The sequence below is a fragment of the Saccopteryx bilineata genome, chromosome 6 (genome assembly GCF_036850765.1).
Source record: "Saccopteryx bilineata isolate mSacBil1 chromosome 6, mSacBil1_pri_phased_curated, whole genome shotgun sequence".
Lineage (NCBI taxonomy): Eukaryota > Metazoa > Chordata > Mammalia > Chiroptera > Emballonuridae > Saccopteryx > Saccopteryx bilineata.
The window spans coordinates 204331079-204355389 of NC_089495.1; the positions used below are offsets into that span (position 1 = coordinate 204331079).

The window sequence follows — 24311 nt, forward strand, 5'->3', positions numbered from 1 at the left end:
TGTGGTGGCGCAGTGGATAAAGCATCGACCTGGAAATGCTGAGGTTGCCGGTTCGAAACCCTGGGCTTGCCTGGTCAAGGCACATATGGGAGTTGATGCTTCCAGCTCCTCCCCACCTTCTCTCTCTGTCTCTCTCTCTCTCTCCCTTTCTCTCTCCTCTCTAAAATGAATAAATTTTTTTTAAAAAAATTAAAAGAAAAATGAATTCAAGTATTATGCCAAAAGTGATCAAAATGGTGGTAACAGTCCCTTCTGGGTTAAGAGTCGGCTCTTCTCCTAAATCCAGCCCTTTGTCACGGCACCTGATACTCGGTGCTGTCTGCGTCTCTGCCCTCTGCATCCAGCACCAGAGGGGAGTCCAGGTTCTCCTGTTGGCTGTCCTGGGCCAGGCGGGGGTAAGGGGTGCTGCTGATCTGGGGTAACACGCCGTCCTCAGTCAGGTCAATGGTGAGGAAGCAGGGTTCAGGGGACGACCACGGCGTGCTCGCTGAGGATGCCGTCCGCCGCCTCAGGGACTGTGGACAGAAGGACACATAGCTTGGGCCACAGCAAACCCGGTGAGGGAGTGACCGGAGACCAGCGGCAACCCCCTTCGCGTCCCCGGCAAGCAGACAGAGTGAGGACATTTAGTGCAGGAGTGAGTAGAGACCACTGAAAACAGAACGGGGTTTCCAGGACCAAGGATCCCTTTAACGCGGTGGGGGGAAAAGCCAAGTCCATCAAAACAGGCAGTCAAAGGGCAAAGGCGTAATATGACGAGTGAGGCCAAGAGGCTCACAGAGCCAAGCTCAGAGAGGCCCACTGACTTCCTAAGTGCTTACTGCGCTGTGTGCCCAACCTGGCAACAGGAGTGGAGAGTGGCTGTCCCCCTGGGGCCGCCCCAGAACCAGTCAGAGAAGGTACTGGGCAGACAAGACAGGTCTGGAAGTCAGTGGCTTCCAGCTCATTTCCGAGGAAGGGCAAAAACCCAGTCAGCAGGTCATTCCTGCCTTCCCACCACAGTGCCGTCCAGGATCGGGCCAGGAGAGAATCCATCAGGCTTAAGAGAAGCTTACCCAGCACCCAGGAGAGAAAGAAAAGGCAAGGCCCTGAAAAGGAGAGCAGCGTGAAGAACAGAAGTGAGTCAGGGTGGCCCACCGGCTACTTTCGGTGGTGGGAGAAGATGTTCCGATCAGAGATGGGGGTTGAGTGGGGGGTGGGGCAGGGGCCTAAGCATCCGGGAAACCAACCCTGGTAGCCGAGAACTCCATAGGGGACTCATCCACGCGAGGACGGCCCTGCCGGGCTCGGGTGGAACGCAGGAAGGGCCCGAGCCTCTCCCGGATGGAGGCACCGGTGCTACTTCGGGTTCGGACCTGGAATCAACAAAGGATAAGCACGAGGCCTTTGGTGACCGCAGGTGTGAGGTCTCGGGCCGGGGGCCGAGAGGACCAGGCTTGGGAGGCAGCCTCGGGTCAACAGAAGTGCACGAGGGTGGGGTTAAGTGGGGTGAGCCTCTAGACTTGTAGCCTGCTACCCAGAAACCCCAGTTCTCGGAGTAAGGGGGGGTTAAGGTGGCCAGAGGGCTGACGGACAAATCCACAGCAGAGCCCACAGCCTGTCGCAGCTGGCACTGGCACCTGCAAATTGAACTGAAAAAAAAAATCCAAGTTTACTCAAAATCAAAGTTTCCTTTCCCAAAACCGCATGAGAGTCATTATTGCATTGTTCAGAAAGGCACTGGATCCTCAAGACCGTCGGGGAAGCCCTGGGCTTCTTCCTCAAAAATGGCATGATCTGGGGAGGCTGCAAACCTGTGTTCGAATCCTACACACAAGCGTTAATGTTGAACCCTGGGTAAGTTAGCAGGATCTTCTCTCATCTAGAAAAAACGGGGACGATACACATCATACCCTAGAGCGGAGTGGGAGCGTGAACCGTACCTGCAACGGTCACCGAATGTTAGCCGGCTGTTCAATGTCCTGGGTGACTGTGAGCAATCCATACCTTCCCATTCCCAGACCTCTCAGACCCAGCCCACCGCGGAGGTGACACCCGTCGGTAACCGGCACTAAGTCTAAGTCAAACACCTACCAACTCCATCGCCCTCGGGCACTTTCCAAGAGTGAAGAGTTTAAAAACTGCCTCATGCTAGAAAACCTTCCTTCACAAGGATAGCTCAAGGGCCTTGCTGTCCATTTTCCAACTTCTAAACCTCTGTCCACCTTTTTTCTTCGAAGTTCCCCCAGGGTATCCAAAAGGTGTTTCGTTTTGTTTTTTACTACAGGCCACTGCGAGGTTGGAGGCAGTGCCTTGGCTCAGGGGTGGGGACTTACAGCCGGGCTCTCAGACCGAGTCCTGGTTTCACGGAAGAGTTTTGGCATCACCAGAATGTCGGGTCCATCGCCGTCTTCCCCGTCCTCGTCCGCATCACCTGTCAGATCCTGTATGCATTCATGAAACAGGTGAGCATCGGGACAGCACGGAAAGGTCACAGAACTAAAATAGTGTAAAAGTCAATCACAGGGGAAGAAACCATTCTGCTGGTCTCAGAGACCTAAAAATATTTTCACCTCCCTCATTTTGTTACAAAACTACTTTATAACGGCTCACACCACGATATCATGAATTCAAGAGAGGGCTGAAAGCTAAAATCCCAGTGGAATCAGAAAACCATAGAAATGTGTGTGGTGGCCCTGGCCGGTTGGCTCAGCGGTAGAGCTGTTGGCCTGGTGTGTGGGGGACCCGGGTTCGATTCCCAGCCAGGGCACACAGAAGCGCCCATTTGCTTCTCCACCCCCCCCCCTCCTTCCTCTCTGTCTCTCTCTGCCCCTCCCGCAGCCAAGGCTCCATTGGAGCAGAGATGGCCCGGGCGCTGGGGATGGCTCCTTGGCCTCTGCCTCAGGCGCTAGAGTGGCTCTGGTCGTGGCAGAAGCGACGCCCTGGAGGGGCAGAGCGTGGCCCCTGGTGGGCGTGCCGGGTGGATCCCGGTCGGGCGCATGCGGGAGTCTGTCTGACTGTCTCTCCCCGTTTCCACCTTCAGAAAAATACAAAAAAAAAGAAATGTGTGTGGCAGGCCTGACCGTGCGGTGGCGCCGTGGATAGAGCATCGGACTGGGAAGCAGAGGACCCAGGTTCAAGACCCCGAGGTCACCAGCTTGAGCGCGGGCTCATCTGGTTTGAGCAAAGCTCACCAGCTTGGACCCAAGGTCGCTGGCTCGAGCAAGGGGTTACTCGGTCTGCTGAAGGCCCACGGTCAAGGCACATATGAGAAAGCAATCAATGAACAACTAAAGTGCAGCAATAAAAAAAAAATTTTTGATGCTTCTCATCTCTCTCCGTTCCTGCCTGTCTGTCCCTATCTGTCCCTCTCTCACTGTCAAAAAGAAAGAAAGAAATGAATGTGGCAACGAGATGTATCGGGAAGACTTCGGCGTCTGCCTTAGACTGATGTGGCGATGCGGAGCAGCAGGAACACCTGGTCGTTCTCAGCGCCTGGGAGAAATAGTAGCTTCCTGACGCAGTAGACCAGGAAGAAATGGCACCAATGCTGTGTCAAGTCCTGAAGATCCCCTCCTGCACGCCCCATGCTGCACACCGAGACCCAACAAGCTCCGAGCACAGAAACAAGAGCCGCGCTGCGTGGCCCGAGGTCCCGCCGGGCCCTCTGTTAGGAACTTGACTTTTCACTTGGCCAACCATGTGGCCCTGAGTAAGTCCCACCTCTCTTTAAAACTGAAACAGCTGTAAGGGAACTGTAAGGGAACACTTCCCTTACAACAGAACAAGGTGATAATGAGATTCAAGTAAAGCACATTTCACCCAGGGCCAGCCCAGAGACAGGGCGCGGACGGGAGGTTTCATTACTGTCACTGCTCGCCAGCTACTGGAACAGCTGTTCAAACCCCTCCTCGGTACACCGTCCTGTCATCAGGGTGCCGCCGGAACGGAAGCCCTGGAGGGGGCGAGCTTTCAGGACTTTCATGATTTCTATCCATGACTTTGACCCTTATGCTTGAAAAAAAGAGTTTGTCAAATTGACAAACCTCTCAGATGATGAACAAGAAAATGAAAGGTATAAACAATGTCAGGAACATAAAAACCGTAACTTGCGGGGCGGGGGGGGGGGGTGTCAAGCAGAAACCTTGATGTTGCAGGGATGGCTGAAAAAAATCCCTAAAACACACAAGCCGACAAGTCCTTTTTGATGTGCATCCGAACCATTACCAGTCACATTGTGAGAAATAAAAACATACATCTACTTTACTCAGGAATAGAGGCTCAAAAATAAACCAAATTCAGAACATACCATGGCCAAGCTGAAGTCGGACTCATTGCAGGAATAAGAGGACAATTTGTTCCATTAGAATTTATCGAGCTAATAATTTAACTGATCGTCCAGATTGAGGGGCGAAAAGTCATTTCAAAAACTATGTAGAAAGCAGGGAATAAACCAACTTTGTAAGTTAGTAAAAGAAACGTGTCTGACTTTTTAAAAGACTTGGCATTGAACGGCAACACGTGCCACCGCACGTGAGGGGGGTGAGCAAAGCTCTGTGCCTAGCAGAGCTCAGATTTGTTGTCCAACAAGTCCCTCCTGGGCCCCGGTTTCAGTGGGCCATGTGCACCTCTCCTTGAATGGAAGCCAAAGGGAATTCCCCTGAACCCTGAAAAACGCAGGGGAGGGTTCGTACCTGAGTATAACTTAGCAGGCTGGAGACTTCCCTCTTGGACAATCTTGAGCTTGACCTGCGGCCTGTGGAGGAAAGAGAACCAGAAATCTGTTTCATGAAAGGGACGAACAGTGTCAGGCTGGGTGGCCCTCTGTGGCCTCCTCTGTGGGCTATGACGTGGGATCTCTCACTAAACCCACTGGCATCCTCAGGGGGTTAACTCCCAGCCTCTCGGGACCTGTCGTCGCCTCAACCGAGTTATAATGCCACCAATGTGCAGGACCAGGCACATTATTGGAACCCAAACAGTACTACAGGTTCACAGGGGAGAAGGCATCAAATACCTTCCAGAGCGAGAATTCTGCTGCCCGATTCAGGGGCCACTAACAATGCTTAAAAGAACAACTCTGGCCCTGGCCGGTTGGCTCAGTGGTAGAGCGTCGGCCTGGCGTGCAGAAGTCCCGGGTTCGATTCCCGGCCAGGGCACACAGGAGAAGCGCCCATCTGCTTCTCCACCTCTCCCCCTCTCCTTCCTCTCTGTCTCTCTCTTCCCCTCCCGCATTAAGGCTCCACTGGAGCAAAGATGGCCCGGGCGCTGGGGATGGCTCCTTGGCCTCTGCCCCAGGTGCTAGAGTGGCTCTGGTCGCAACAGAGCAACGCCCCGGAGTGGCAGAGCATCGCCCCCTGGTGGGCGTGCCGGGTGGATCCCGGTCGGGCGCATGCGGGAGTCTGTCTGTCTCTCCCTGTTTCCAGCTTCCGAAAAAAAATAATGAATAAATAGATCTTAAAAAAAAAAAAAAAAAGAACAACTCAGTGCCTCCCACATTGGCCACATTTCAAGTGCTCACATGTGGCCAGTGGCTACGACCGTGTACAGTGCAGAAATAGAACACCTTTGCCCTCGCCGAAAGGACTGTCAGACATTACAGCTCAAGGCGTTTCAACAACAGCATGGGACCACACAGGCTTTTTAACCAGCAGGGTTAGAAAGTCTCACTGGGGAGGATCCTAGCTGATACCACACGGGAACCTGAGGTGAGCGCAGGATGGACAGGAAGCCTCCGCCTGTCCAACCTGAGTGTGTTTCCTTCCACACAATCCCTCCCAATGCAAGGGGACAGGGTCTCAATGCAGAAGGGCCAAAAGACCCCGACCTGTGCTGCAAGCACCCCGCGGTCACTGGAAGGAAACAGGGATCATCATCACTTTGGTGTCACCTCCTCAGAGTCTCGGCGGAGGGGAGGAGAGGAAGGAGCCGCCAAGGGCCGTTGGGGGCTGAGAAATGAAGGTGCTTGGCTCTGCCCACATCCCCTGCCCTCCCCTGGGAGCTGTGCAGGCTGAGGTTGTCAGGGACCAGACCCCTCTCCCCAGGACCCCCCTGCCGTCCCCTGGCAGGGAGGCTCACGTGCCAGCTGCGGTTCAGCGTCTGCCCTCCCCGCCTCCCCACAGGCCCGGCCACCTCTCATCTCCGGGGTGCTGATCGCCTCCAGGATCGGGGGCGAGGGCGCATCCTTGGCGTCGTAGGACTGGTCGCTGCAGCCCCCGTTGGTGATGATGATGTCTTCCCTCACGCTGGCGTCCTCCTCTCTGGTGAGCTGTCTGGTGTCTCCCTTCATGGTTTCCTGTGGAATGGCCAGAACGGACAGGGTGGCCGTGAAGCAAAGGATGGACGGGGCAGCGCACCCCAAACTTCTCACCTACAGCTCTATGTTGTCGGCAGGTCATTCTCGGGGTGCTCCTACTGCCCAGAGACCCTGCCCAGGCGGCCCCCCATAGCCTGCCCCGCTCACCAAACTCGGAGGCTCAGGACTTGGTTCCATGTGGCCAGGTGGCCCGAAGGCTCAGATGCCAGCACCCAGGACAGAGGAGGAGGAGGCTGGGCCCTGGTCTGGGGCTCAGGCTGCTCTGTACAATTAGCCGGCCACTTCAAACAATGCCATTTAGGACCTGTCTGCCCCGGCCCGACTGCCGCCTGTCCTGGTCCCCTCTGCCCCTGGCCCCTTCTCCCTGCCCAGCCTCTGCAGGGCCTCAGGAAGCCAGTGCATTATTTTCCCTCCTGACCCCTTTGTTTGCTCTCTCCCTTCCCCTCAATCTCTCCAGGTCCTCTTCCCACCGCCCCCTCCTCCCCCACAGAACAGCTTCTCCCTTCTCCATGGCAGCACAAGCCCCGCCCCACCCCAACCTCAGGGGCCCATTGGTCTGCTGGCCTGTCGCTCTCTCCTCTCCTCCCTCACCAGCTGGGGCTCAGAGTCCCAAGTTCCCAAGAAGGGAAGGGATGGAGGAGACACAGGCAAAGGACTGGGCCAGTTAACAAGGGGCATGCCCCCCAACTGCCCCAGCGTCACCCCACTCCAGGCCATTGTCTCCCCACTGCTGCCCCTGCTGGCTAACTGCATCACCACTAGGCTAGCCAGCCAAGAGCAGCTTCGGCCAGATCTTCACAGATGGGTTCAAGGGCTAGGGGACCCTTCGACCTGGCCCACCACCTGCAACATTTACTGGCAGCAAGAACCTGCACCTTTCTCTCATTTATTCCTCCCAATGTCATTATGGGCCCGTTTCACAGAGAGAAAAACTGACACTCAGACCTTACTACTTACTGTTCACAGTCAAAATCCCATCTAAGTGCGGCCCAGCCTGACCGGATAGTTTGGTTGGTGAGACCGCAGACTCAAAGCAAAAAGGGCGCCAGTTCCATCTCCAGTCAGGGCACAGGCAGGTACAATCAATGTTCCTGTCTCTCTCCCTGTCCCTTCCTCTCTCACTAAAGTCAACAAATAAATAGGGAAAAAAAAAAAAGTGCAGCCAAGGCAAAACAGAGCCTAGCTAGGTACAGGGTGAGGCCCAGGCTCCTGTTTCTTTTCCTTTTTGGTGACAGAGACAGATAGAGGGACAGACAGGAAGGAGAGAGATGAGAAGCATCAATTCTTCGTTGCAGCTCCTTACTCTCCTTAGTTATTCATTGATGCTTTCTCATGTGCCTTGATGGGGGGGGGCTGCCGCAGAGTGAGTGACCCCTTGCTCAAGCCAGCGACCTTGGGGTCATGTCTATGATCCCACACTCAAGCCAGCGACCTTGGGGTCATGTCTATGATCCCACACTCAAGCCAGTAACCCCACACTCAAGCCAGCGACCTCGGGGTTTCTAACCTGGGTCCTCCAGTCCCAGTCTGGCGCTCTATCCACTGCACCACCGCGTGCTCAGGCCAGACTCCTATTTCTTTTTTTTTACTGAGACAGAGTCAGAGAGGGGGATAGATAGGGACAGACAGACAGGAACGGAGAGAGATGAGAAGCATCAATTATCAGTTTTTCGTTGTGGCACCTTCGTTGTTCATTGATTGCTTTCTCATATGTGCCTTGACCCTGGGGCTACAGCAGACCGAGTAACTCCTTGCTCAAGCCAGCAACCTTGGGTCCAAGCTGGTGAGCTTTTTGCTCATACTAGATGAGCCCACGCTCAAGCTGGCGACCTCGGGGTCTCGAACCTGGGTCTTCCGCATCCCAGTCCGACGCTCTATCCACTACGCCTCTGCCTGGTCAGGCCCGACTCCTATTTCTTAAGTTCCCCCAGAACAGCTCCAGGGCTCTGGCTGGATAGCTCAGTTGGCTAGAGCACCATTCCAAAGTGCAGTGGTTGCTGGTTCAATCCCCAGTCAGGGCACATACAGGAGCAGATCGATGTTCCCATCTCTCCTACTCTCTCCTTTCCTCTCTCTAAAATCAATAAAATCAACATTTAAAAAAGAAAAAACAAAAGACGAAATAAAAACAGGTCCAGTGGTATGTGACGTCACGCCTTCATGGCCTGGAACGCGGCGTGGAAAAAGCTTCCCCAGCAAACGGCTCCCTGTGGGCACTGAGCATTCCGAGCCCCTGAACTTTGTTTTGGGGACTTACCATGTGGTGACAGATTACCCACGATGTCAGATGACCGGCAGTGCCAGGAGACCCACACTAGCCTCCCAGGGTACTTTCTAGAAACAACATCTCACGCCAGCGTTGCAGTGGTGATCATGCCCACCAGAGGGCGCTGTGGGACTGAAGGAACCTACAGCGCCCCCAGGGGGATTCCCAGTGTCATGGGGAGACTCCCAGTTCCATCCTCTGCACTTGTCCCATTGTCCAGGCAACTAGACCTGTGCTCTTCTCCATTCGGCCCAAGGTCCAGTACCCTTCCAATCAACTGAGAGCACCATCTTAGACTTACCTAAATGAGGCCTATTCACAAGGTCCCGGGGTGATTAATACATAAAGAAGCACTCTTCTGCCTGACCAGGCGGTGGCGCAGTGGATAGAGCGCCTCGTACTGGGATTCAGAGGACCCAGGTTCGAGACCCTGAGGTCGCCAGCTTGAGCGTGGGCTCATCTAGTATGAGCAAAAAGCTCACCAGCTTGAGCCCAAGGTCGTTGGCTGGAGCAAGGGGTTACTTGGTCTGCTGTAACCACTCCCACCCCCAGCAAGGCACATATGAGAAAGCAATCAATGAACACTAAGGAACCACAATGAAGAATTGATGTTTCTCATCTTTCTCCTTTCCTATCTGTCCCTCTCTCTGACTCTCTGTCTCTGCCACACACACACAAAAAACTCTTCTGGTTATAAATGTATGTATACAGCTGTCCTGTGGTGGCGCAACAGATAAAGCATTGACCTAGAACACTGAGGTCACCAGTTCAAAACCCTGGGCTTGTCTGATCAAGGCACATAGAGGAAGCATCTACTATGAGTTGATGTATCCTGTTTCTCCCTCTTTGTCTCTCTCCCTCTCTTACATTTGCTCTCTCTCTCTCTAAAAATCAATAAACAAAATATAAAATAAAATGGCCCTGGCCAGTTGGCTAAGTGGTAGAGCGTGGCCCTATGTGGATATCCTGGGTTCAATTGCTGGTCAGGGCACACAGAGGAAAACACCCATCCGCTTCTCCACCCTTCCCCCTCTTATTTCTCTCAGTTCTCTTTCTCTCTTCCTCCTCCTGCAGCCATGGCTAGATTAGAGTGAGTAGGCCCAGGGCGCTGAGGACAGCTCCAGGGCCTCTGCCTCAGGCACTAGAATGGCTCTGGTTGCAAGGGAGCAACAGCCCAGGTATATACCCATAGAGAGCACATGTGTTGTTTCCCCCCACGGGGGTCTAGGCTGTGCAGGCTCATAGCTCCTCTTCTGTGATCTCCAGCACACATTAAGGGCCCTCACCAGCCCCGGGGGAAAAAAAATGCCTGGCCTGACCAGGCGGTAGCCCAGTGGATAGAGCGTCAGACTGGGATGCGGAGGACCCAGGTTTCAGACTCTGAGGTCGCCAGCTTGAGCGCAGGCTCATCAGGATTGAGCAAGGCTCACCAGCTTGGACCCAAGGTCGCTGGCTCGAGCAAGGGGTCACTCGGTCTGCTGTAGCCCCAAGGTCAAGGCACATATGAGAAAGCAATCAATGAATAACTAAGAAGCCGCAACAAAGAATTGATGCTTCTCATCTCTCCCTGTTCCTGTCTGTCCCTATCTATCCCTCTCTCTGACTCTCTGTCTCTGTAAAAAGAAAAGAAAGAAAAAGAAATGCCTGACCCAGAGCCATCAGCTGCTTCTCAGCACCCTGCATTCCCAAGCTCTGACCTGGAAGAAGAATGGGCTAACTGACCTATGGCCACTTCCAGGAAGCCCGCAGCCAGAATCCCAGGAAAACTGCTGGAGTGTGGTCCAGAGTAATAATTAATTTCCTGAGTTTCACCCCAGGCTAAGCCTGTGAACTAAGTTACTGGGGCGGCCTTGGCAGGAGGCGGGAGGCTTGGCCATGGGCTGCAAGACAGCAGCAGGATCCACAGGGAGCTCTGGGAAGGGGGAAGGGGTAGAGGTTGTTTCTAATCAGCTGGTAGCAGGTCAGATGAGTCAAGGGCAAGACTTCCCTCTCATCTGGGGGACCCAGAGTTCCCTCAGACAGCCCCTAGCTGGGTCAATGAGCTAGACAGGCCCCAGTGAGCCGCCAGCCCAGAGCCAACAATGATTAACCACCTCAGGCCTTTCCCCCCAGGCCTCAGCAGTGCCAGCTTGTGCTGCCAGCCTGTCTGAGGGACATGTGAGCTGAGCACCTTCCCAAAGCCAAACCTCAACACTCAGGAAAAAATCTGCCCCTAGGAACCAGACCCACGGGCCGGGAGGAAGATTCGGGGAAGAAATCCAACCAGCTATAAGCGTCTCCAGCGGGCTGCCTGGGTGTCCTGGGGTGAGCTGGGCAGATAGAATACTCTTCCCAGTTCCAAAATTCAGTGTGACTTCATCAAGTGTCCCTTCCTCTGTAGCTTTCATCACCCTGGGTTTGCAAAGACATTAGCTACCCTGACTGCCGTTCAGCCACCACACACACCAGCGTGCAGACCGTGCACCCCTGGTTGAAAGGCACTCAGCTCGTTTCTTCTCCCCTGTTCACATACAGAGACAGACAAAGCCAGCCGCCAGCCATGCACTGCCCCGGTTCCCTCAGCCCTAGGGCCTCCCATCACTCAGATTTCCAAAACCACATCTCAAAAGCCAGGCAGGTTTCTGCCATAGGCCTCTGCTTCCCAGAGGAACAATCTGGCCCTCCTCGAGGAAATACACAAATCCTCTCACCTGATAACATAGAAATTTTTTTTCAGAGATGCCAGATGCTCTTCTGTACTTCACCGGTATTAACTTTTAATCCTTAAATGTGGTAAATGCTATTATCACTATTTTACAGATGGGCAAACTGAGGGCAGGTAAGTAACATAATACCCACTCAGATAAATTTGACTTGGAAGTGCTCGAGTCTAGTCAAGTTAAATAAGAACATACAAGTTTAACTACATGCTCTTGGCAACAGGAGGAAATTAGCACCAGAGATTGGTGTGTTAGGTGGAGACACCAATCTCCCCCACCTCCTGCTTCGTATCTCAGTGTGGCTTCTTTCTAGTGATCCAAGATCGGCATTTCCCAGGTAATGTGGGCTCCCAACACAAGCCAACTGCTTTACCCAGTGTGATTGTGCCAGGGCTAGAGGATTAACTGGCTGGGTTACCTCCAGGAAAGAGGTGGCACCTTCCTATGGGAGCTTACCAGGGTGGCTGGCATACGAGCTTCTGAACTATGCCACTCACCCTGCTGTTGTAACCGCACCCAGTTCCTACTGGAAGCGAAGGCAGTACAAACGCCTCTGAACCTGCACCCCAGCCTGAGGCAGGTCCTCTTATCAATCGGCTCTCCACAGGCTCAGATTCACTGAAGAAAGTCACACAAGAAAGTGGCAGCACCAAGACTCGTGCTCAGGCAGCCTGGGGCACGTGCCTGTAACTGTGTACAGGAGACAAGGCCGATGCCAATGATGTTTGTTAAGAACACATCTTCCACCTGACCAGGCGGTGGCACAGTGAATAGAGAGCATCGGACTGGGATGTGGAGGACCCAGGTTTGAGACCCCAAGGTTGCCAGCTTGAGTGCAGGCTCATCAGGATTGAGCAAGGCTCACCAGCTTGAGCCCAAGGTCGCTGGCTCAAGCAAAGGGTCACTCGGACTGCTGTAGCCTCCCGGTCAAGGCACATATGAGAAATCAATCAATGAACAACTAAGGAACCACAACGAAGAATTGATGTTTCTCATCTCTCTCCCTTCCTGTCTGTCTGTCCCTGTCTGTCCCCCTCTCTGACTCTGCCAAAAAATAAATAAATAAATAAATAAATAAACGCATCTTCCATCCCCGGGACTAGTTTCTGAGCTGAGGGACAGGATATGCCAGCTGAGCATTTACCTTCACAGGGGGTGGCGCTCTAACCTCCAGATGCAGGCTGAACTCTGGCCCCTTCCCAGAGGCTGGGGTCCAGCACGTGACTGAGGGGCGAGCGGCAATGGGAGGTGGGCTTTCCCCCCAGGTTCCCCCTGCAGAGAGCCCCATCTCATTAGTGAAGGGTGCTTGTGTTTGGACTGAACCAGGTCAGACGTGTCCAAATGCAATGTGGCAGGGAGAAGGGTGAGTGGCACCCCCAGCCAGACTCTGGGAGGAGGCCCTGACCCACCCCCCCAAGCACCCATCAAGCTGAGAAGTGATGTCGCTCATTTCCCCCAGGCTGACACACACAGGCAACAGGGCGACTTCACAGCACCTTGTAAATGTTCACTGCATTAATTAAAATCGCAATGCAGGAAGGGGGGTGGAAGGGTAGGACATGGGGAGTGGGTGGGAGGGGGACCGCTGGTGCGGCCCAAGGTTTCCGGTGTCAGTGAAAATAAAAAGGGAGAGGTGGACAGATATTCCCACCTCCCCTATTTTAAAAAGCCTTCTCTGTAGCCTCTGGGAGGAAGGACACAGACCTCTGCCCCTTTCCCGGGAAGGGCTCCTTGCCCCTTGGCGGCTCCCACTGTCCAAGGTTCCAAAACAAGAGCTGAGATGGAGAGTCACTATGGACCTCATGACCCCCCACATACACACACTTTGCAGATGAGTCCACTAAAGCTCTGAGCAAGACGATCAGCAGCCCCCTGGCCCAGGCTCACACGTGGCAACCAAATGATGGGTATCTAGTTCTAATCCAGGGGACAGATCTTGAAAACATCTTTAAAACAATGTGGCAAATAGTTCTAAAAGGTAATCCCGGAGAGGAACACTGCCGGCTGAGTGGGAGGGGGGGCACCAGGTGGGGGGGGAGAGGAGGAGGGAAGAGTCAAGTACAAAGACAAGGGGGCCAGGCCTGACCTGTGGTGGCGCAGTGGATAAAGCGTCGACCTGGAAATGCTGAGGTCGCCGGTTCGAAACCCTGGGCTTGCCTGGTCAAGGCACATATGGGAGTTGATGCTTCTAGCTCCTCCCCCCTGTCTCTCTCTCCCTCTCTCTTTCCTCTCTAAAATGAATAAATAAAATAAAAATTCAAAGACAAGGGGGCCAGAAGTGGGCTGCGCACCTGGCTGGTGGCAGAGCACAAGGTCCCCGAGTTCACTGCCTTTCGCCTGATAAGGAATCTCCAGCGAATTCCAGACAAGATCAGATTCACGGGAAAGCAGTCAAGCAAAAGCCATTCATGTTTTTCTCAAACCCTCGCTTTATTCTCTGAAAACTGAAGTCACCTTGCCTAACTAATTCCCTGGATGGCTGGTGCTCAGGATCCCAAAGCAGATGCCCAAACCCTGAGACATGGAAGTCCCAGATCCTGCCCTGGAGGGGTGGGTAGCTCAGTCGAGCAGCTCGGAGCTTTGCCAAGGTTAGAGGCTCCGTCCCCCATCGGGGCATATAGAAGAATCCACCGATGATGAATGCAGAAATAAAGGGAACAACAAATTCATGTTTACTTCCCTCCCTTCCTCTCTAAAAATCAAGCAATAAATAAAATTTTTAAAAAAGAAATTATGCATTCTCATGTGCTATTTGGCCAGACTTCCCAGCTATATCTCACAGAAAGCAAAGCATCCCTTCAGCCTTCCTGATTTAAGAGCCGTCTGAGAATTGCTCAGTGCCTCTAGGTCATGGCTACATGCACCACGGTCTTCCTGCAGTAAAGGCTGGGCCTTGGCATATTTATCAGAATCATCAGAAGAATTGATCCCAGTAGGGGTCAAACAGGACAAGTACAAAATACAGGCTATGTGAGGCTCTTGCTTGCAGCACTGCTCAGAGTAGCAAATACTGACAAACACCTACATGTTTGTCGATGGTGTAGGATAAAATTATGTACCATTACCTTTCAGATAATTCACAGGCAAAAAAAAAAATGAAAGCTAGGAGCATAAAGATCTGAACAGATATGATAACTTAAACTGGAGTTTATAGTCAAATTTTTTACCCTTTATAAATAAAATGCAAGCAACCAGCCCCCTCCTCCTACAGTGTGTCTGGGAAACCCTTGGAAGGATGTTCAAACCGAGAGGGAAGCCAAGAGTTAACTCAGAATGATGACTGGGGCAGCATAAGGAGCAGAGGATTCTGGGAGCTGCCATGCCTACTCCTTTAGCCAGGTGCCCCTCGACAAAACCAAAGTCAAACAGCCCTCTGCCCACTCCCCAGGAGGTAAGGGAGGAAAGGAGACCAATATTCTAAGACGCCGCCACCACCACCCTGGCTCTGCCCCTTGGAGTAGGCTGCACCCATTGCTACAGCCAATGCCTTAAATCTCAACTGGTCAGTAAGCCGACAGAGTGGCAATATTAAGTCTATTGACAATCTGACAGTATGATCTAAAATGTCAACTGTCCATATCCTCTTACATAGGATTCTACTGCTAGAAATTAACCCAGCCCAAAGCTCTTACCAAGACCTGTGTGCAAGGATGGTCACTGCTGTCCCTTCAGTCATAGAAAAAGCTGCAATAAACGACCGTCAACAGAAGACTGGCCAGCCCTGACTGGATTGCTTGGTTGGTTGTGGGTTAGATCCCGGGCCAGGGCACATACAAGAATCATCAGATGATGAGTACATAAATAAGTGGACAATAAATTGATGTTTCTTTCTCTTTCTCACCCTTTCTTCTAAAATCAATTTTTTTTTATATAAAAAAAAAGGGTCAGATTTCACCTGTCCTGTGGTGGCGCAGTGGATAAAGCATGGCCGGAACACTGAGGTAAAGGTCCCCACTTTGAACCCTGGGCTTGCCTGGTCAAGGCACATAAGAGAAGCAACTACCAGTTGATCCTTCCCATTCCTCCCCTACACCTTTCTCTTTCTCTCTCTCTCTTTTCTCTAAAATCAATAAAATATTTAAAATAAAAAAAGTCAGATTTTTCAGGAAGGTACTTATGATTTCCATATGTCCAATGTTATTTTACAATCAGAAACAGACTTAATTTTTATTGACTTTAGAGAGGGAGTTAAAAGATAGAAAAAGAGAAAATTTTTTGTTCACCTTATTTATTCACTCATTGGTCGATTCTTGTATGTGCTTTGACCGGGGATTGAACTTGCAACCTTGGCATATGGGGAAAACACTAACCAACTGAGCTATACCCACCAGAGAAAAAGCAGACTTTAAAATACTGCTGTCCAAGAAACATTTCTTCCTTGGGAAATGGCCATTAAGTTTAGTCAATCTAAAATGATTTGCATATGGTCTAAGTTAGGAATCTCATTCTTTCCTCCAAGGAAAGCCCAGCACCTATAATAACAACTATGTCCCAAAGTGACCTCTTTTATAAAGATCCCCTATTTATGTTTCTGGGCTCACTTCTCCTTTCGTTATTACCCCTGGTCACCCACTGAATCATCACAGCTTTATAAGTAGGCTCATACCTACTAGGGCGAGCCTGCCAACCTTATTGAAAAGTTTCATTATTTTCTCCCTTAAAGGTCTGAGCATCTCTGAGTTTTTATTTTTTTATTTCTAGTTCCCTTTTCTGGCCCCTACATTTCTTTATTCTACGGAGCTTAGCTCTGCATGCACAAAGAAATGTAGACAACATTTCTAGTTGTTTCAATATAGAAGGACTTGCCTGAGCAGCGGTGGCAGTGGACAGAGCTTAGACCTGGGAGGTCCCCAGTTAGAAACCTCAAGGTTGCCAGTATGATCTCAAGGTCACTGGCTTGAGCCCCAAGGTCACTGGCCTGAGCAGATCACTGGCTCTGCCTGAGCCCCCTCCCCCCACGTCAAGGCACATGAGCAGCAGTCAGTGAACAACTAATGTGAAGCAAGAAGAGTTGATGCTTCTCATCTCTCTTCTTCTTTTCTCTTCCTTCCTCTTTCTCTCTTAAAAAAAGAAAAGAAAATTGGAGGACTTACAAATTATCTGTACCATAATAAAAAGAAAGTTCTTATGTATTATTTTTCTTTTTTTAAAGATCCCTGGCTGGGGGGATCTTTAAAAAGCTGATGAGAGCATCATACTGATACACCAAGGTTGCAGATTCAATTCCTGGTCTGGGTATATACCAATGAATGCATAAATAAGTGAAACAACAAACTGATGTCTCTTGTCTGTCTGTCTGTCTGTCTCTCTCCTCTCTTCCTTCCCTCCCTGTCTCTCTTCCTCTATCTCTAAAATAAATAAAATTTTTAAAAGTTGAAAAATTCAAAATAAACATAGAAGACAAAAAAGAAAGAAAAAAAAAAACTAAGAAGTGGGAGTGGGTGAAGGTGACCCGAAGGTACACACCCCCAGTCGTAAGATAAACAAGTCCTGTATAGTACCGTGTACAGCACGGTAACTATAGCTAATGCTATATTGTATATTTGAAAGTTACTAAGAATGTAGATCTTCAAAGTCCTACTCACAAGGAAAAAAATTAAAACTATGTAGTTAAAATAAAGGAGATTACATACTGCAATCGGCTTTTTAAAAGCCCATAATAGCCTGACCAGGCTGTGGTGCAGTGGACTGAGCGTTGAACTGGGAAAAAGTGGACCCAGTTTCGAAACCCCGAGGTCGCAGGCTTGATTGAGCACAAGCTCATCCGGCTGGAGCACAGACTCACCTGTGGGGTCGCTGGCTTGAGCTCCAAGGTCACTGGCTTGAGCAAGGGGTCACTCACTCTTCTGGAGCCCTCCAGTCAAGGTACATATGAGAAAGCAATCAATGAACAACTAAGGAGCTGCAACGAAGAGTTGATGCTTCTCATCTGTCTCCTTCCTGTCTGTCCCTATCTGTCCCTCTCTCTGACTCTCTCTTGTGTCTGTCATACACACACACACACACACACACACAAGCTCATAATATCTCACAAAAACCACTCTTAAAAAACTAGTCAGGCCTGACCTGTGGTGGCGCAGTGGATAAAGCATCGACCTGGAACGTTGAGATCGCAGATTCAAAACCCTGGGCTTGCTTGCCCCGTTGTTCAAGGCACATACAGGAAGCAACTACTATGAATTGATGCTTCCTGCTTCTCCCCTGTCTCTCTCTCTAAAAATCAATAAATTTTTAAAAAGAAAGAAATACAATTGATTTTAAAAAAAAGAAACTAGCCAGGTACCTGGTGGTGGCATTTCAGGGGAACCCTTCTCAGCACAGGCCTGCAGACAAAGCATCGCAACCCACATCTGTGCATCTGGCCAGCTCTGCAGGCCCACGCCGAGTGGAGACCGAGGTCTCAAAGACTCTTACCAGCATCTCAGTCCAGATTCCACTCCTCACTAGCTGTGTTGGCCTTCGGTAATGGCGGCAGTCACATTTCACATTTCACATTGTTGAGCTGTTGCTCTGTGCTATGCGTACAACTCAACACGTGACATCCTCTAGGACAGCCCAAGGCACAGGAGAGAGGCCGCTCTTACCCCTTCACCAGATAGGAGTTCTTGCTCTGCTTCAGCACTGAGGACCAAAGGCAGACAATGGCCAGACAGCCCCTGGCCTCACGCTGCCACCGTGGGTTAGCAGAGGATGTCAAGGAAGAAAAAGCTAGGGGGACAGCCAAGATATTAACAAGGTTGGTTCACCTCAAAACCTACACGGCTTACACTGCAGATGCCCTTTTGCCAAGAATTCAAACAGACTCCACCCGCCCTTTTATATATAGACATTTGCTCAGAATGTTCCAAATCCTATCATCCAGTGATACACTGCCTCCCATGTGATCCAGGAAAACCCAAAACGACCCAGACCATCTGTCCAGAGCACCGGCCTGTTGAGGCGTCCAGCCTAGTGACCAGCCCTGTTTGCCACCGCCTCCCAGGTGAGCTGGCTTCCGCCCACTCACTCTCCATGTCTCCAGTGGGTCCACCGGCTGCAGCTACAGGACACTCGGGTAGAGCCGTGCCCACTTCTGCTGCTTTGGCCAAGTCAGAGCATAGCCGTGAGCCAGGGTACTCGGGGCCCCCGCACTGTGCTGGCTGCTGGGAACACCAACCAAAAGGCATAAATAATCCCCTCCTCCAGGAGCCGGAAGCCTGTGGAAGCCTGGGGACCAGCCTCAGCGGTGGCCCAAGTATGTCCCCTTGCGACAGAAAGCAAATGCAACTGGAAAAAAAATGCTGCTTAGAAAAAGGTTCAATTAACCTCAGAAGGTGGGGCTGCAGGGTGAAGAAATAGCTCGGGTCCGACTGGTGGTGGTGCAGTGGATCACGCATCATCAACCTGGAAAGCTAAGGGCGCGGGTTCAAAGCCCCAAGTCACTGGCTCTGAGTGTGGCCTTGAGCCGGGGCTCTTCCATAGGGTCCCGAAGCTCAACAGCTTGAGCCCAAAGGTCACTAGCACGAGCTAGGAAAGACTGGCAGGGCCCAGTCAAGCTTCATGGAGAACTAAAGTGAAAGCAACTACAAGTTGATGCTTTTCACACTCCCTTCCTGTCACTCTCATTTTCTCTTAAAAAAAAAAAAAAGTTCGGTAACTCCCAGGTCTCCTTCCCTCAGTCTATTCTAGAGGCAGCCAGCCCTCCCACCCAACCTGCCACAGGAGACCGAGGGGGCCCGGGCTGAGTTAGGAGGCACACTGAGGCCTCCCCAGCAGGCCCCTTCCCTGCAGTCACACCTGTACCCCCTCCCCAAGCAGGGCACTGGAAGACTCCTCCTGTGGGGAATAAAGACAAACCAACAGAGAACTTCCTTTAAATTTGGAGATGAAAAGACAAGTTCAAGTCACTGCCTCCCAAGGAAACCCTTCCGTTAGCAAGTCCCAGACAATTTCGGTCCCTCTCAAATATAGGGATCAAGTTCAAAACTTAAATATGAAAACAGTAAATATAAAAACTATATTCAGCCTAACCTGTGGTGGCGCAGTGAATAAAGCGTTGACCTGGAAATGCTGAGGTAGTCAGTTCAATGCCATGGGCTTGCCCGGTCAAGGCACATATAGGAGTTGATGCTTCCTGCTCTCCTCCCCCCTTCTCTCTCTCTCTTTTCTCTCTAAAATGAATAAATAAAAAATATATTGGCCTGACCTGTGGTGGCATAGTGGATAAAGCATCGACTTGGAAATGCTGAGGTCGCAGGTTCAAAACCCTGGGCTTGCCTGGTCAAGGCACATATGGGAGTTGATGCTTCCTGCTCCTCCCTACCTTCTCTCTCTGTCTCTCTCCTCTCTCTTTCCCTCTCTCTCCTTTCTAAAATGAATTAAAAAAATATTTTTTAATTAAAAAAACTATATTCAGAAATAAATATTAGTGGGAGCACTAAACACAAGAATTAATATTCCCAGGAAGATTAAAAACAAGATAAAGACACCATTACAAATGGAATGTGTAGAACAAGAACTCTTCTAAGCACAAGACAAAAAGTTCAAAGAGAGGGTTGGCAACTGAGGAGCTCACCCAGAAAACAGAACATTGAGGACAAATGATCATAGCAAATTCCACCGGGCCAGGAAACTGACTCGATGTCTGACTAATAGGAGTCACACACTGGGAGCAGGGGGAAAAGCAGAGAAGGTGATGAGGCCAAGAACATGTATGCCCTCAACCTTAAGGTAGAAGTCACCCCAGCCAGGCTGAGCTCTTCTCTCCCTACAACCTGTCCCACACAACTGGTCAGCATCAACCTGTCCCCAAAAGGAAATTTATTGGTCAAGAACCTTTTCCCACTAACAACTGTTTCTCTCTCTCTCTCTCTCTCTCTCTCTCCCTCTCTCCCTCTCTTGCCCCATCCCATCCACTCTCATCACTTCTGGAAATGCATTTCTAACTTCCCGTTCAGTATCTTTATTTCTATAAGATTCTTTTTATTGATTCTAGAGAGAGACAGAGAGAAAGGGGGTGGGGAGAGAAGCAGAAAGCATCAGCTCATGGTAGTTGCTTCTCATATGTGCCTTGACCAGGGCAAGCTCAAAGTTTCAAACTGGCGCCCTCAGCATTCCAGGTCGATGCTTTCTCCACTGCGCCACCACAGGCCAGGCCCTGCTCATCTTTTCTTTTTTAATTTTTTTTTTTATTCATTTTAGAGAGGAGAGGGAGGGGGGGAGAGCGAGAGAGCGAGAGAGCGAGAGAACGAGAGAGAGAGAGAGAGGAGATAGAGAGAGAGAAGGGGAGAGGAGCTGGAAGCATCAACTCCCATATGTGCCTTGACCAGGCAAGCCCAGGGTTTCGAACCGGGGACCTCAGCATTTCCAGGTGGATGCTTTATCCACTGCGCCACCACAGGTCAGGCTGCTCATCTTTTCAATGGCTACCACTCTCCTACAAATTTCAAAAACCGCTTTCTGGAATATTTAAGTTCAATTCTCGAAATGCGAAACTAAAAGCACAGGGGTTGGGGGAGGGGGACAAGCATGGGTTCACATGAGGCCATAGGCCATAGTGAATGAGTGAGAGAATTAATGAACAACTGAACAAAATCTCTGTGGATGAAGTGACTTAGTCAGTGGTCCCCAAACCCCGGGCCGTGGACTGGTACCGGTCCGCGGGCCATTTGGTACCAGTCTGCAGAGAAAGAATAACTTACATTATTTTCATTTTATTTACATTTAAGTCTGAACGATGTTTTATTTTTTTTAAATTACCAGATTCCCCTCTGTTACATCCATCTAAGACTCCCTCTTGATGCTTGTCTGGTAAGTTCGACAATTATATTTTAAAATACCAGTTTTTTGCCTGACCAGGTGGTGGCGCAGTGGATAGAGCGTCAGACTGGGATGAGGAAGACCCAGGTTCGAGACCTCAAGATCGCCAGCTTGAGCGTGGGCTCATCTGGTTTGAGCAAAAGTTCACCAGCTTGGACCCAAGGTCGCTGGCTTGAGCAAGGGGTTACTCAGTCTGCTGAAGGCCCCTGGTCAAGGCACATATGAGAAAGCAATCAATGAACAACTAAGGTGTCGCAATGAAGGCTGATGATTGGTGCTTCTCTCTTCATTCCTGTCTGTCTGTTCCTATCTATCCCTCTCTCTGACTCTGTCTCTGTAAAAAAAAAATTAAAAAAAAAAAAAAAGAAAAGGCCCTGGCTGGTTGGATCAGTGGTAGAGCGTCAGTCGGCCTGGCGTGCAGAAGTCCCGGGTTCGATTCCTGGCCAGGGCACACAGGAGAGGCGCCCATCTGCTTCTCCACCCCTCCCCCTCTCCTTCCTCTCTGTCTCTCTCTTCCCCTCCAGCAGCAGAGGCTCCATTGGAGCAAAAGATGGCCCGGGCGCTGGGGATGGCTCCTTGGCCTCTGCCCCAGGCGCTAGAGTGGCTCTGGTAGAGACAGAGCGACCCCCCACCCTGGGCAGAGCATAGCCCCCTGGTGGGCGTGCCAGGTGGATCCCGGTCGGGCGCATGTGGGAGTCTGTCTGACTGCCTCCCCGTTTCCAGCTTCAGGAAAAAAAATAAATTAAACCAGTCCGTGGCCCAAAAAAGGTTGGGGACTACTGACTTAAATAACTTGGTCAGGCAAGCTGGTCAAAGAATAAGCTAGCTGTTTAATATTCCAAAGACTCTCTTCTCCCTGTTATCCAAAACCGGCTTCTATCGGCTCCTGAAGCCAGGCTCAAGGTGACAGCAGCACCCTCTAAATCTAAGCCTTTACTTTTTCTTCACCACTCTGACCTTTCCCTGGGTCCTTGTCCATTCACTTAGGTAGGCTCCTGGTCCTGACTACCTTTTCCTCCATTTCTAGAAGAAAATGAAGTCCCAAAATGAAAGCAAGCATGGGTTACCTTGGGCCTGAGCTTCCAGGTGAGGATTAGTTTCTTCTCAGCATCAGAAGGAAGTAAAGTTGACTTTCATTTGTATAAAATATAGTGAGGCCTGACCTGTGGTGGCGCAGTGGATAAAGCGTCGACCTGGAAATGCTGAGGTTACCGGTTTGAAACCCTGGGCTTGCCTGGTCAAGGCACATATGGGAGTTGATGCTTCCAGCTCCTCCCCCCCTTCTCTCTCTCCTTGCTCTCTCCTCTCTAAAAAAATGAATAAATAAATTTTTAAAAAGTTAATAAATAAAATAAAATATAGTTAATGTCCCACTTTTTTAAATATTCAAATTGCCTACACAAAACAGCAGTCTCCCAATTTTTTGCTTACTCCTTCAAAAAACTAAGAAATGCCAATCGGGACTGCATTTCTCTTAGGAAGTCATAACCCCTTACAGACATTTGTACATTTACTACATAACATGCAACATTTATTAAACCCTCAGTATGTGTGTTTTTTTTGTTTTTTGTTTTTTTCCATTTTTCTGAAGCTGGAAACAGGGAGAGACAGCCAGACAGACTCCCGCATGCGCCCAACCGGGATCCACCCGGCACTGGGCGACGCTCTGCCCACCAGGGGGCGATGCTCTGCCCATCCTGGGCGTCGCCATGTTGCGACCAGAGCCACTCTAGCGCCTGAGGCAGAGGCCACAGAGCCATCCCCAGCGCCCGGGCCATCTTTGCTCCAATGGAGCCTCGGCTGCGGGAGGGGAAGAGAGAGACAGAGAGGAAGGTGCGGCGGAGGGGTGGAGAAGCAAATGGGCGCTTCTCCTGTGTGCCCTGGCCGGGAATCGAACCCGGGTCCTCCGCACGCTAGGCCGACGCTCTACCGCTGAGCCAACCGGCCAGGGCCTGTATGTGTGTTTTTTAACCTGCAGCCACTCAACTTATTTAAACTTCACCCCCTCAGATTGGCCAACAATGCACGCCCACTTTACAGATAGAACGGAGCCTCTGATTACCACTTATAAACAGAATAGAAATATAAATCCAGATTTGATTCTAAAACTAAAACCCCTTTTGCCTGACCTGTGGTGGCGCAGTGGATAAAGTGTCAACCTGGAACGCTGAGGTCTCCGTTTCAAAACCCCGGGCTTGCCTGGTCAAGGCACATATGGGAGCTGATGCTTCCTGCCCCTTCCCCCTTCTCTCTCGCTCTCTCTCTCTCTCTCTCTAAAAATGAATAAAAAAAAAAAATTAAAACCTCTTTAGTCTACTGCCTCAGATGAATAACATGACCCAAGAAATAGCAGGCTTTTTACAATATTTAGGGCCCCCTGTCCAACTTATTTTTGAATGAGGAACTAAGCCTTGCTGGATTCCATTTAGTCCTCCTGAATTAGCAACTCCACTGGATAGGTGAATACTTGTACCCATTTCACAGATGGGAACAAAAATCAAGAAAGGGTTGGAGGCTCTGCCTATGGCCTGAAGGAGCAGGACACAGCTGCTTCTGCTATGTGCCGGCTCCCCTGCCATTTACCAGGCCACTTTCTCCAGCCAGAGCCAGACACCACATCTGAACTGTCACCCTGGGCTTTTTCCCTGTTCAGAGTGACAAAGCCTGTCCTGAGATAGTGGCAGATGGGAAAGCACTGTGTGTGTGGGGGGGGGGGGGGGGACACAACTATCTATATCCCAGAACCTCAGTCCCATCAGCTGCAAAAGGAGCCCAGTGAGAATATCCAGCCCCATCAGGAAGAGAGACAAGTCTATCCATCACTTTACAAAGAGGGTGGTCTGCAAGGAAAATGAGGTATTCTGGACTTCTCCAGTCATGGTCCACAAAGAAACTGAAAAAAAAAAATCACTCTGAATTCATGATTTTTAAAAAACTAGAACAGAGGAAAAAAAGAAAAAAAAACAACAAACTAGAATACAGGGCATGAGGTCCTGTACTATATACTAAGGGCTGGGGAAGGGGGGTGCTTGCCATGGGGGAGGACCCAGCGTCTCCAATTTAGCAAGGACTGTATCAAGTGAAATTGGAAAAGCTGTCTGAGCCTGGAGGCCCGACAGCTGGCAGGAGAGCTGGTTTGAGTCGAAGGATTCAACCTCAAGGTTAACTTTCCCGAACCCCTCATTGGAACCAGGTCCCTGGGGCTGAATAATGAGGGGGCAACAGGCACTTCTGGGTCATAGGCTCCACGTGG

At 50.8% G+C, this 24311-nt stretch overlaps 1 protein-coding gene across 1 annotated transcript in view; it reads right to left on the bottom strand.

The window, feature by feature from the left end:
* The window catches only part of DNMT3B (DNA methyltransferase 3 beta), a 49913-nt gene that overhangs the window by 22938 nt on the left and 2664 nt on the right, over window positions 1–24311 (bottom strand). The window contains exons 2-6 of the mRNA XM_066234569.1: window positions 6112–6274; window positions 4674–4735; window positions 2316–2423; window positions 1230–1355; window positions 303–515 (exon numbers count right to left, since the gene is read on the bottom strand). Of these exons, the coding sequence (XP_066090666.1) occupies window positions 303–515; window positions 1230–1355; window positions 2316–2423; window positions 4674–4735; window positions 6112–6268 (666 nt within the window). The 5' untranslated portion in view covers window positions 6269–6274. The remainder of the gene's footprint in view (window positions 1–302; window positions 516–1229; window positions 1356–2315; window positions 2424–4673; window positions 4736–6111; window positions 6275–24311) is intronic.